The 13,905-nt window shown below is 35.0% G+C and overlaps 2 protein-coding genes across 8 annotated transcripts in view; both read right to left on the bottom strand.

The window, feature by feature from the left end:
* LOC135681672 (uncharacterized protein C7orf57 homolog) lies at positions 1-6,526 on the bottom strand. The gene is made up of 9 exons (XM_089111886.1): positions 5,984-6,526; positions 4,560-4,760; positions 3,566-3,692; positions 3,046-3,183; positions 2,645-2,797; positions 2,008-2,119; positions 1,234-1,292; positions 882-932; positions 1-148 (listed from the first exon to the last, which is right to left on the bottom strand). Exons 1-9 carry the CDS (start codon positions 6,072-6,074, stop codon positions 106-108), a joined length of 975 nt encoding a protein of 324 aa, XP_088968012.1. The 5' UTR covers positions 6,075-6,526; the 3' UTR covers positions 1-105.
* Positions 6,527-7,518: 992 nt separating this feature from the next.
* LOC135681250 (titin-like) overlaps positions 7,519-13,905 on the bottom strand; it is a 133,134-nt gene continuing 126,747 nt past the window's right edge. For all 7 annotated transcript variants that reach the window (XM_065195617.2, XM_089111874.1, XM_089111876.1 and 4 more), the window contains 8 exons: positions 12,787-12,940; positions 11,325-11,525; positions 10,742-10,998; positions 10,362-10,437; positions 9,746-9,898; positions 9,401-9,446; positions 9,205-9,285; positions 7,519-8,480 (listed from right to left, as the gene is read on the bottom strand). In XM_065195617.2, coding sequence (XP_065051689.2) covers positions 8,364-8,480; positions 9,205-9,285; positions 9,401-9,446; positions 9,746-9,898; positions 10,362-10,437; positions 10,742-10,998; positions 11,325-11,525; positions 12,787-12,940 — 1,085 coding nt within the window. In that variant the 3' untranslated portion in view covers positions 7,519-8,363. The remainder of the gene's footprint in view (positions 8,481-9,204; positions 9,286-9,400; positions 9,447-9,745; positions 9,899-10,361; positions 10,438-10,741; positions 10,999-11,324; positions 11,526-12,786; positions 12,941-13,905) is intronic.

The raw sequence follows: 13,905 nt of genomic DNA, 5'->3' as shown, positions 1-13,905 counted from the left end.
TAAACGTCTAGCTTCATTGCAAATCGAATAAAACCATAGAAAACTATATTTATATAAACATGTGTATATAATTTATAACAATTACAATAAATTCGTACTTTGTAATTAAGTTCGGTGGCTGTCTGTCTTTGCGGGCACATTCGCGAAGCTGCAAAAATGAATATAGAGATGAGATCGTCGACATGAAAACACAGAAAGTCAAAATCGAATTTGCAGTGGAAGGTAACGTTATCAAATAGTGTGGCAACCATTTAGAACAATTAATGAAACGACATTTTAAGCGAATGCACGAGCTTTGGGACAGAATGGTAGATCTTAGATTCAAAAGTGTTTCAAGGTAAGGATACTGAATCAAAATCGGTCTAATATCGATTTGATGTGCTCTTAATAGATATCTCATAGCCTATTATCTGTTGCACGCTGAACTCATTTACACCGCCTTCAACAAATTGCAAACCAGAGTTTCCGGGGTTTACTTTCTTGGGGTCTGAAGCTTGATAAAGACAAAAATACAGCAATACCACCTTAACTACATTAAGGATAAGCTGAAGTAGAGGCATTTTGACTTCACTAGAAGCACCAAAAAATGATACAAACATTCACGCTTTAATTCAGTAGCTTTGTTATGAAAGTAAGAAAAATTATGTTTTGCTGTTTTATACAATTTCTTTTTGGTGTTCTAAGTTTCCGTTTTTCCGTTGTATCTTCAAAAATAAATAGGCATTGAATGTTCACGAAAAGATTTGAAAACTTACATAAAAATTGGTTAAGAGCAAAAGATTTTTCACTTCAAAGACACACCTTTAGATGTGAACACAAAAGCAGGGCCAGGCAGGCATTGTTATTCTACGGGTTTTAAATAGGTTATCGGGTTAACTCACCGACTCAGTTTGAACAGGTGTCTCTCTTCTTGACTGTTTCTGTCTTGCATCCTTGAAATAAAAACAGGCAAATAAGAATTCTTCCAAACATTTTTTGCCATTGAGTTCAGAAAAGATAAATTTTAAAAATATCAACGAAAGGGAAAAATCGTACTTTGTTACAATGGTTTTTTAACGAAAAAATTAGCTACAATTGGACCAGTTTGCTGGAAACTGAGTTTTGAAATGCAGATATTAAGCTGTTGGCGCTAGATTGCTTGCAGGCGAAGCTACCAATTTTTCAACCAAGAAAATTCAAAATCTTACAAGAATAATGATCAAATGTTGAGTAATAATTGTTGAAATTTCTCACTTCTTGATGTACTTTTGATCCCTCTGGCTTTTTTCCTTCTCTTTCTCAGACATTTCAAACTAAAAAATAATTCAAAATTTAGGTTGTGTACAGCCTTGCAGAATTTCAGGTCTGTGAACTTGTTTTGCTATCAGCTCTAAGTGATTGCCATCAAGTTTGAATTTAATTCAAATGGTGTTTGAGCAACTTAGTACATTTTGCAGTAGTCACAAATATGAGGAGAAGAAAGGTAACTCAAAACATATTTTGATGACATACTGTAAAAGCTCTATTAACCACCTCTCTATTAACCCCTCCTTTATATTAAGCCCCATTACCAAGTCAAAATTTAAAAAAGGCACCTCTCTCTATTAAGCCCCCTTTTAGCCCCTGATGTCTAACAAAGAAAACATGTGCATTGGGTGGGTCTCTTGACAGGTTTGATGATGATAAGATCAAGTGCATTAAATACAACCCATGTAAAGGTAGTCAAGAGGATACTGATGTTGTTTCTTTCGAAGAAATCCCAGAGCATTGTGGCATTTTTATAATGTTTTATTTTGAATAATTAATAAGCCCCCCCCCTCTAGGACTGAAAAATGGCTAAGCCCACCCCACCTAGGGCTTAATAGAGCTTTTACAGTAATCATAAAAATTCCAAGCAACAAGCTGCAGTATATGAATTGGACAGCCTTTTAATCAGATTTTTCCCTATGAATATTAACAGTTGAAATGTATAAAAAATAAAAAGCCAATTTTAAAGAGTATTAACATTCTTAAAGGTTCAAACAGTACCTTTCTCCCCTCAGACATTTTCTTTCTCTCGTCTTGTTCTGCAAGCCAGTCTCGTTGATACTGCATGCTAAGTAACTGTCCAATACTTCCTTCTTCTTTTTTCTTAGGGCTTCTATAGTAAGCAGAAGTGTTTTCATTGCATTGTGAAAGATTTTGGTTGATTTAAGAAGTTACCAAACAACTATATGCTTGATAGCTTTGTAGGGCAGATGAAAAGCCATGGACAGCAAGAAAATATTGATGAAGGGACAGAAAGCAAGAATATACCTACAATTTCAAATTTAATAATGGAAAAAAGTAGATAATTTCATTTATAGAAACATTACCCTTTGGCCAGACTGATATAATTATTTACATGCTCAGACAATAGCATGGAATGTAAACAGAAGAACTATTGTTGTCAGAAGCAAAACTGAGTTTCTATGTACTAGCCTGGGGGCCACTCTTCTGACTAGCAAGGTCTTATAACTTAATTATGGCTCTAAAGAACTCTGAATTATAAACATGACTTTATTAATAATTTGTTTTCCATCTCAGGATGACTCTAGCCATTAACAGACAGCCTTTTCTGACAACTCTTTGTAGTTTTGTACTAAGCCTATCTGGAAAAATAGTATATGAATATATATCTTCTTACATGACAGGGAACTTTGTTTCATAAGGTTGTTCAAAATTTGATCCAATGTTTGATCCATTCTTCATGCCTGTATGTGAATGCTTGTTTTTAACCAGAGATGGAAGTTTCAAAGGTGTTGACTTGACTTTTCTTTCTTGCTGCTCCACTGCTTCTCTGTGAAAAATAATTTAAAAAGGGCTTGAAAAACCTATAATAACTTTTATTTTAAGAAACTACAAGAATAAAACAACTTATAAATTCAGAATGGTGATGTAAATCCAGGATTCTGGTTAGTTATTGTTCAGTAAAACTACCAAAATGATGAAATCTTTCCAGCTGGATCTAATAATATGGAAGCATAAGGGAAATGGTTAGGATCACTACAAAGCCTTCTTAGAAAGCCTCGTTTAGGAATTTCTTACCTTTTCCAATATGACATATCATCAAAAGCCAAGATCTGTTGCTTTTTCTTTATTGAAGTATTTTGTTCTTGAGTTCTTTGGTTTTGCTCATTCAGTTCATGGATATACCATTCTGGATAAGCAGACTTATATGTTGTGCTGCAAAAAAGTCAAAGAAAAGAAACCAATTAATTAAAAATCTTCCAGATGTAATGTTTCATGGAAAAGGGAAAGATGTATCAAGCTAATGAGATAAAATGTTGCAGTAACTCTTTCTGTTAACACTACAGAGGAAAATATAGACCTGTCATTCTAGAATGGAATTTGGTAAAAACTTTCAATTTAAATGAAGAAAAGAAGTTTTAAAGAGGAAATACTTCAAACAAAACTTGTTGAAACAAAAAACTGGTAATTCTAAAGTTTTTTTAAAGTGTTTCCCATTATTGGGGGCTTCTATTGTTAGTGAATTTTAATCAGGTACCAGGTGAGTTTAAATGGGGGTGTTGGCAGGTTGTAAAATACAAAACACAGAAGAACTTACGGAATTTCAACTTCTGTAGAGTTTTGATCATGAGCAATACTTTGATTTTCATGGTCAAACCAATCCACCCTTGGATAGTGAACAGCACCTTTTGATGAAGGCTTGTGTTCTCTGTATATGAAAATATCTGTCAAAAAAGAAGTGGACAATGTTAAAAACATATAAATATTTGTATATGCTATTTGGTGCAGGAGCAGATCTAGGCCAGTTGCACAGGTTTAAAAAAACCAGTCATATTCTAAGGGCCATGTTTCTCTGTGAATCTTTAATTTTTATATAAAATTTCAATTTTGACTATTACTGCATTTCTCCCTGACTGACAACAGTTCTTTTGTTTATGACTGAATTGAACCCCCACAAGATTCGGATTAGAGTTCCCAGCTTCCGAAAGTGTGGACGCTTTAAAACAAAATTATACAGAATGAAATATGGATGCAAATAAGAATCTGAGGTATTGTATTGAGGTACTAGATTTTCTTTCTTAGAAAAGCTCATGAAAATTAGTTGTTTCGGAAAAATTTTAGAAAAATTAATGAAGTTGCAAGAAGAGGATCAAAGGTAATGCTGAACCGAGCAAAATTGTGACATTTTAGATAATATGTGGGCAAATTAATCACATTTTGCTAACCTCATCTCATTAGCAACTCTTAGCAATATTTATGGACCAATAACACACAGGACTGTAACGGGGTAAGCACTCCAAAACTTTGGTCATAATTTTGGCTAGATGGTGGTGTAAAGAACAGGATTGTTCTAAGTTGCTACTTTGAGTTTCACATTAAATGCCATCATCAGGCAACATGCACAGATCTGCCTATATGGTTTCAAGCTCTTTATAACAGGCCGGTAAGCTATAATCTTAATTAAATATTTATATATGTATTATGAATGCGTCTATCAAATAGTCAATAAGCTACTTGATTTATAAAACAGAAGTTTCAATCTTACTGAAATTTATAGGAAAGTATGAAAGTCAAGTTCCACATTTAAGTACCTTTTCTGCCTCCTTGTTTGGCAAGTTTAACATACTTTGAATCAGTCTCTCTTATCCACTTTCTTCTAAGATGTATATTTTCACCCAAGTCTAGTGGCGAGTTGTCTAAATCCCCAATTCCTGGAATTTGGGAGACTGGTATTGCTTGTGATGACTTTGTACTTTTATCTTTGTTGGTTCTTGGTGCATGATAAAACCAGTCTAAAATAAGACATAAAAAGATACCTCAACATGTTACATTATGAGAAGATACCTTAACAAAATATCAACAATCACTTTATGTTGCCAAATTATCCACGCAAAGGTGGAAAAGCTACTTATTTTAAAAAGGTGACAATTCACATGCATCAAAAACACAAAAATCGAAGACAAAAGGAAAGTTTTGTAAGCACAAATATTTTCTTGATGTAAAAACTCTTAAACTTGTTTGATGTATACTCTTTTGAAAAAGCTCTTGTTGAAAATTTCACAATTCATTATGGCTTTATGTGTGAGGGTGGCTTAACGGTAAGGGTCCAGTGGCAGCTTTTAGGGGGCAGGGGGAGGGCCTCAGGGATCATGCTTGGGTGGCTAGAAGGGGTCTCACACCTAGGGAATACTAGAAATTGAATAGAGCAACGCCTGGCATGTGCTTTTGGCTCCATGTGCTCACATTCCCTAAAACTGCTGCTTTTAGGGCACAGATTACAGATCCAAGGGGCTGGGGTTTGAGTCTCTGGCATGCCAAAACTTGGCACACATTTAATAACCAGATGTTGACCATGTAGAAGAAAAAGAAGGGCACTGCTTGATGAGTGTAGTCTTTTGTTGTCCTAAAAACAACTTTCTGAAGCTGTTGAAACAAAACAAAACTAAACAAGTTATCTTTATCATATGTCATACCTTGGTACTAATGAAATTGTATTTCTGCATGGTTTGACAATTATTATACATTGAATAGGATAATCTCTTGATAATGATACTTAATTGCACTGTTTTGAATTAGATTAAGTTTTCAATTAAATCAGTTTTAAATCATATCATTTTCTTCAAACTAATTATACTCTTGATAACACTGATTTTGTAGCACCGTTATAAAAACAAAAATATACGCGTAGACTCTTGAAGTCATGCCTATAAATAAATAAAAAACTGACCAACATCTTAATCTTAATTAAACTCCATCATTCGTTCTCGTAATTCTATAAAACTCAAAGATGAACAAGGCAAGGGAAACGTAGATTCAGGGTTTGCTTCTCTGTGAATACTTCCAAAAGAAGATCCCAAACCATCTCTCCTCTTGACAGTAGGATAGTCATAAATCTTCCATTACCCTTTTCGCAAAATCATTAGGCTTGGTAATGGAATAATTCATTTCTTTTAGCAGAACGGAACATAAAAGGTGCTCTACGCCTGCCTTATTTTTTAAATCGAATCAATGTTACCTTGTCCAGACACTCTTTGGCTTGAAAAGTTGTCCTTTTTTCCATTGCTTATTTTGGACGATATCACCTCCCTGTCGTTGGTATTGGTCATCTTTATTTGTGGCGAAGAAGTTCCGAACCACCTTTCACAATAATTTTCACTGTCTGTTATGTTGTGTCGTGCGGCAAGTTAACTGTTGTTGGAGACACAATCACGCCTCAAACCTGTAAACAACGATTCAAAGGCTTGGTGGATGGTCATCCCTATGGCAACAAGCCTAATCAGGTCAAGCTCAGTCCCCTGTGGTCTTCAATGACGCCGAGAGTTCGCAACCACAAATGGCTTGAAAGCTTCGAGTTGAAACAGGAACAATTGATAATTAAAACAGTATTCAGCTGCTAAGTTTCCTTCGTACAGGTGTTTTAATTAGTTTTTTTTAAGAAACGATTTTAAGAAATTCTGGTACCGTTTTTCTAAAAAAATTAGAAACTCCTAAATAGGTTTCTCGGTCAACTTGAATTTCAAAACCATTTCTTCTTGATATCTTAAAATTATTTTGTGTGGATTCGTTTTTTAAAATATTTAGAAATTAAAAAGATATAGGTGAACTAGATTTAAAATAAATTGTAATGAATTCATATCAAAATAATCTTCCCAAACAGGGCCGTAAATCTGTTTTGTCGATTAGGGGGGGGGGGGGGTGTGGTCTCCGCAGATCTGATTAATATAGTGTATGCAGTGAGTTAACACTGAGAAGCAATTTATGTCAGGTTTTCCGAATACAGTTTAGGGGCAAACTATTTGAAAAACAATTCTATGAGATTTATAGACGAGGTTTTCAGTTTTATGAGAGGCTTTTAGAGAGCTTTCATGATACATTTCATAACTTAAAGAGATTTCCCACTTCTATGAAAGAAAACTTCTCACTCAAAATCTTTCTGCTCGCAATATTTCCGGGGGGATCCAGTCCGCCGGCCCTCCCTGGGATTTACGGCCCGGTTTCCAAAACTTAAAATATTTTTCTCTTTTAACTTTTACAGAAAAGTTTTTCACATCTGACGATCAATGCGTGTTCTCTGATGCAAACCAAAAACACTTTTTTCGAGTTACTGTATGATAATCTAGAAGCAGTTGAATATTTGGTACAAGAGAGCGTTTTCAAAATAAAAGCAAGTTGAGTAACTGACAAAAAACAGAGGGAATTGAATCACAAAGAGAGAAATTGCAAATAGAGGATAACTCTTGCAAAGGATAAAGTAAGGTAAGATTTTTTGATAAACTCTCCAAAGTTTTCAAAGCTTTATACAAAATTACACTTGTTGAATCGATTCGTGTAATCGTTATCATATCACCAGGCCACTTTATACGTGTGACGTGATGTAACTTAAAAATAGACAGCTTCCAATGACTTTCAAATTTTGCGTGACGTCATACATTTGAAGATAGACGGCTTCTAATGATTTTCAACTTTTGCTTGCAAACATCAGTCAATGGACAACTATATAGTATATCATACGATTGCGGCAGTAGGACAATACACAATAGAAGGCATTGATATAATTTCGTCTAATGCTTCATTGAATTACAATTACAGTCAGTGTATGAAAATTAGAAATACATGATACGCGTCAGGCATAGGTGAAGCCGATAAATCGATGTACAAAACGGCGGTAATTAATTACAAGTTTAATACTAAAATTGTTATTTTTATCATATGATAAAGTTTTAAGAATTGAATTAAGAAGTTGACAATCATGAATCTCAGGATCCTATGATGAAGATCCACATTGATGTAAACAATAGTTCCGGATTTGTCAACAAAAGCAACTAGTAAAACAAGTTTTATTCTAAAAACTAAAAATGCATAATTCAATCTATTAAAAACTACAAAAGGCATTTACACGTCAAGGATCGTAAAAATACACGTTACATTACACATTACACGAATACACCGTGTTCAATGGCATCGGGCGGTTTCCAGTTGACAAAACATTTGAATTTTTCGCATTAAACTTTTCTTCAAAATTAAAGAAAGATAGTTGTAAAAATATGAGGCAAACTCTAAAAATTGTCACTCTCATTTTCAACAATCTGTATCAAAATCTGGAAATATTTCATAAAAAAACCGCTGTATCCACTGAACAAAAATTCTAGAATTAAAACAGAATTAATTCTAGTTTCCCTAAAATCAGCACTATTATTATTTACATTATTAAACATGATTTTTTGTATTAGGGCTCTAACTCAGTGTTCCATGCCGACATAAATACTTGGCTTGCTTTTGCTGTCTTCTTGAATAACTGTGCCACAACAAATACTGCTATTTTTTTCGTATGTTAACCACCATGTGGATGGTTTTGATGTGTAAAACCTCGATTTCGAGTTATGTGATAGTAATCTTTATTCGACATCATCATCCGCACCTTCATCCTCGTTTTCAGTTGTTTCTGGAGATTCATGAGGTGACTGGATGAAGGTCTTCAGCACTGTTGAAGCTCGTACTTCCTCCAACTTGTCCTAGAGAAACGAAATAAAATGATTTTAAAAGCTACAGGGCATGTAGGCTCATTTTAAAACTGTAAAAAGCGTAATACTCAGTATTAATATTCAGAATTTCCGAAAAATAGAACAAGTAGTAAATTGCGAACATTCTTTTAGTGGTACAAAAATTAGAAAAGGCTTTGATAAAAACATTTTGAAACATACAAAAGTTTTCGTCTGACATTTTTCAGAGTTAAAGACGTCAAAAATAGATCGAAAACTCTATGCTAGGAAATTTAAATACACAGTTCTGGATCGAAATAGGCCAAAAATTTGGATCTAAAAGGTAAATTGTGATTGATAATGTGACTGACTGTGATCAGGACAACGATGGACATCAAGGTGATAATAGGGATCATAGCGATGATGATGATGATAATGATGACTTGCAGGCCACCACCACGGTAATCATGATGATGATGATTGGTGATTAACGATCAATGATGATTGATGATCATGCTGATGGTGATTATAAATGGCTACTGATGAAGATGATTGGCGATAATATTAATGATCGATGATATTGATGATGCTTATGATTGGTCACCAAGGATGACTGATGATGTTGATGGAACCCATGAATGACAGAGGGTGATTTATGATCGTTACTGATGAACAAGACTGATAACGGCGATCAAAATCATTATCATAAATAAATATATAAACATCAATAAACATTTTGTAAAGGAGATGTACAAACCTGATCTTTTAAAGTTTCTGAAAGCTCAATTAATGAGATTTTATCAACCAGGGATGCCTCTCTCGACTCAGCAAACGCCTCCTATGTGTGAAAGAAAAACTTTCTCATTATGCAATTCCAAATTAACAAATTTAACTTGGCAAAACTAGGAACGATTAGAAAACAGTTGAAACAATATATCAAAGACGATACGTACATCTAGCCATGGATCTTCAAGAAGACTGCTTGCAGTTGGTCGTTTCCTACAAAATGAACAAGAATCTATGTCCAGGAGAAAGTTGGTACAAAGCTCATACTGATCATCTTCCAAATTTTGTTTAAGGGGTCTTGCCATTAAACGTCTGGCTTTTCAAATAACATCAACACTAGCTCACTAAAGGAATGATCTTATATGAACTATTTTTTTCTCTGTTAAGTCAATTTGTTGACAAGCAATTTATCCCACAAGATGTATTAATGAATACAAATTTATAAATGTAAGAAGATAATTGATCTATGCAAATAAAACCCAATATGCAAAACTATGAAGAAAACAACATACTCCGGAATTCTGATGATGATACTTTTGATAAACGATTTTGCTTCTTCAGTTATCGATGCAAAAGCCTTTGGTTCAAATCTGTAATCCAGCGCGGTAACACTGGCCATTGTCTCGTCTTCATCTTCACAAGCGAAGGGAGAGAAGCCGCTTAACCTGATCAAAGGGAAGGGGAATCAACGGTAAAATCAACGTGCCATCATTGTTTCAGGAACGATTAATGAAGTACAAGCATTAATGAAAGAAATTAAGGACTTTCTTGCCGTTTTAATAAAAACAAAATTAATGGGACAACATAATGGTAAGAGGTTTAAGGGATTAACCAGCTGAAAGTGAACAGCTAGGAAAGTGGGGTGCGAAGAGGGGGGGGGGGATTAGTTGAAAATAGCTTGAGAGTTGTACACAATTTTAGTGGAGGGAAGTTTTACATTGAAACATAGTAGTATAATAAATCTAGTTAATTACGGTAGATATATTTTCATATTGTGAAAGAAAAGGCATCATAGTAGAATGTAAATAGTAGAAGAAAAATAAATAAATATAAGCAAAAGACAAGTTAAATACAAAATACGTTTTAAAAATGTATCTATAATTATGCGAAAATAAGCACCAAACGTACAGAGCATATGTGACGACACCAACTCCCCATATGTCGGTGAAAAAATTAACAGGCTCAAAATTGATCATTTCTGGAGCTGCAAAAAAGATGGAAACACTTTATGAATAAACGAATGGTTTAAAAGTCAAATATATTATTATATAAAATAAGTTTTTGTTTTCTAGCAAGTAACTAACATAGAACAAAGAGGTAATGAGGAAGAGACTCACTGACTCTATATTTTCGAGAAAGTTTCTTAATTCAATTATTGGCCTCAAAATTTATTAGCCTAGTTTTCCTAAAACTGCCTGTGATAGCCGATTGCAATACACTTAAGAACTCTTTTACTGAGGAGAAACTTTACAGATAAGGGAGACATAATCGAAAGTCAAAGTACATACACATAAATTCAGCAGTGCCAACCATCTCTCCGACTTCCCCTTGCGGAGTTGTAATATTCCGTGATGACCCATAATCAATGAGCTTCATGATGTTGCCTTTGATCATAAGGTTGCCTGGCTTTATATCCAGATGCACGATGTTTAGCGCATGCAGATATTCAAGGGCTTCAAGTAACTGTGTGATAAACCCAGCAACATCGTCTTCTGTTGGTTGTCCCATTCTTCCCAGATGGTCCAATATTGGTACTCCATTGATACTGGAGAACAAAGATTACAGGTGAGGGTATTTAAAGACATGAAACTTTATGGCAAATCGAAAGTATACTGAATGTATACTGTACTCAGGATAAGAAGTACAGTAATTGGCCAAAATAATTGGGATACTACAGTTTTCCTGTTTAAAAGTTTTGGATATAAGAACCTCCTCGAGCTATCAAACCTACCTCCAAAATTCAGTCTGAGTAAAATGTCAAAAAGAGTCGATAAGTTAATCTAACTAAAGAAGAAAATCTCATAACAATTATTACGTTGTGACAGCTACAAGACTAACAGCTACAAAACAAGTTGGCGATATCTAACTTACATTTCACTGATAAGTACAAGGTACTTTCGCACCAAATAAGCATCGTGCAGGACCAACAAATTCGGATGTGACAATCCATTCCATGTGTTGAATTCCTTCTTTGCAATTTCTAGCGTGTCTTCATCGTATTTTACAAGCTTTGCTGCGAAAATATCCCCAGTCTTTTTATCAGTGCATTTCTTAATTACGGCAAACCGGCCCCTGTGAAGGAGAAATGAAAACCTTAAAATACCTGAAGAGGGACACTGATAAACAAGAGGGGTTTCCGCCTCTGCTACCTGAAATAAAACATAAAACTTTGTTATATACCCCTCACAATTAACATTCCTTCCATCCATTTTGCAGAAAGCGAAATAATATGTCACTCGCTACAGCCCGTGCCTAGATATTATCAAAGGAAAATATTTTATCACTGTAAATACAATTTCTCAGCATAGGTAGAACTCAGCATCAAACATGTTTATGTTTGATACCTGCCTCTTCTCCAATCCTCAAAACATCTTAAAAACACTTTTTAATAACACCATTTCCATACAGTCTCTGATGCGATATATCTATCTAGATATCTATCTTTAAATCTTACGTGTGAATTCCATAACTTGCTGCTATGAACTTTGGCAAAAGATCTTCAGGCAAGTCCATTCAAAAACATTGCAAGGACAATTTATTAGTAACATCGGCAACTTTGAAGTTAACTAAACAATAAATCAAGGCCAGAGCATGCTACAAAGGCCAAGGCGAGATTCTAAGTAATGCAACGCCCCTAGGATAAGATTATCACTTAGGGGAACTACCTGCAATAGAGAAGCTGATAATATGGGATAAACAAGACGAATAATCAACGTTCTATTTGACAGAACCTGCTACGCACCATAGGGTTTTAGATATCAAGCCTAGACATTTCAATTTGCTTAAAACCAACGGCTGCTTCTTCGAGTAAGCAACAGGTAACTTTAATGTGCATTCATAGAGAATTATCACATTTCCTAACCACAAAAGTCAAAATTATTGTCTGAAGGACGACAACTACAATCTCCACTGCAAGGGCATATCATCCCCGGCTAAGAGCTTTCTGTAAATTATTCAACAGCACCAGTTACCATATACTTCAAAGAGAACGACACACAGCAGCGGCAAGTCTTGCAACAAACCAGCACCAAGGGACCTATTTCTTTCCTTAACTCCAGTACTGAATACTCAAATGTTTGACAATGCAAGCGAGCAAACTCTCTGTTCTGTATCTGAAAATTTTATTTATATCTCTAATCCTAAAGAACTGTGTTCACAAAAATAACTTTTACTGACATCTTGGCTACGACAGCTAAAAGTCTGCTAGGCCCCCATCATTTTGAAACCACCCTATTAGCATTTCCCCTATACCTGAAGAATACCAAAGCAAAAATAGTCTATGGTCAACTTAAAAAATGAAGAGAATTTCAAGGCTCTAAAGAAGACAACCTACCTCGCAATTTCTTCACCGAATGAGTACTTATCTACAGGATTGTTTTGCCTGAGCTGCAAGTCAATTTTCACGGCTTTCGAAGCTTCCAATATCGAGGAACGGCTCTTGGATACTCTTCTTGCACCAGGGACATTCATAACAGAGGAAACGTGATCTGAAATTCAAAGAAAACATAAATTGGCTGTTGCTAAATGAACAAAAACATCTTGCAGCTGGAAAATTCAACTGTTTACCAAACTGATATCTTCTTAAGATATCAGAGTGAAGCTTAAACGACTACCACAGCGGCTTCTTTCCAGTCTTAAATGCAAGCTTTCGGAAGAAGCTGGCGTATTCCAAATCGACAAAATTATTGCCTTTGGGAATCTCAAAATAATGATCGCTTTTTTGATATAAAAAAAAAGTATTTTCAACATATGCTTGGTAATCAATTAATGTGAACAAACATTACATTGACTAAAAAATCAGCGACAATGAACCACCTGTCAATTAATTTTCAAAATTAAAATCGAATAACAAATTTGAGACTTTTGGCTGAGAATTCTTCTCTGCCAGAAATTCACTTCCAGAACGTAGAAACTATTGGCACCGTAAAATTCAGCATCAACATTATCATGCTAATTCTGAACCAATTTTTGGCATCGTCATTGATAGTACCTGTTGTGATGCCATCCGTATCCTTTGCAAGATCAACTTCTGTATCATTTTTAGTGCCAGTATCAGTTTCATCTGCCCCTTCCTTTGCTATTCCAGTTTGTGCCCCATTTACTTTCACATTTGCCGCCCCATTTGAAACATTACTATTCCCCCCCTTGCTCTGCTTATTGGCCGATCCATTTCCCTTCTTCTTCTTATTTTTTCTGTTCACCTTTTTGTTTTTGTTGCGAGACACAAATTCTTCGTAGGCTGCCTTTTGCCTTTCCAAATTGGCTTGCTGTGTTGTAGCCTGATTTCCACCTTTCCCTCCATTTCCCTTCTTCCCTCTTGGAGATTTGATTTTCCCACTCTCCACAGGAATATTAGCGTTTTCATCAACTGCACTCATTTTACCAAACCTTTTACTTTTCTTCAACGGTGTTTCAAACGAACTAAAGTGGTTTTGCTCAACTCTAAGTAGAC

This window comes from Rhopilema esculentum, chromosome 12, assembly GCF_057945365.1.
Source record: "Rhopilema esculentum isolate cy_ngs chromosome 12, ASM5794536v1, whole genome shotgun sequence".
Lineage (NCBI taxonomy): Eukaryota > Metazoa > Cnidaria > Scyphozoa > Rhizostomeae > Rhizostomatidae > Rhopilema > Rhopilema esculentum.
Note: the sequence above shows the minus strand (reverse complement) of the source record. Positions and strands in the feature narration are given on the sequence as shown.

Bases quoted from the DNA above. Each gene is read 5' to 3' on its own strand.
- LOC135681672 (XM_089111886.1), bottom strand. From the start codon at position 6,074: ATGACCAATACCAACGACAGGGAGGTGATATCGTCCAAAATAAGCAAT. The intron at 3,184-3,565 runs GTAAGTTCTTCT...ACTTTTTTGCAG, and splicing joins TCTACAGAAGTTGAAATTCC to CACAACATATAAGTCTGCTT. The intron at 933-1,233 runs GTGAGAAATTTC...TTTTATTTCAAG, and splicing joins GATCAAAAGTACATCAAGAA to GATGCAAGACAGAAACAGTC.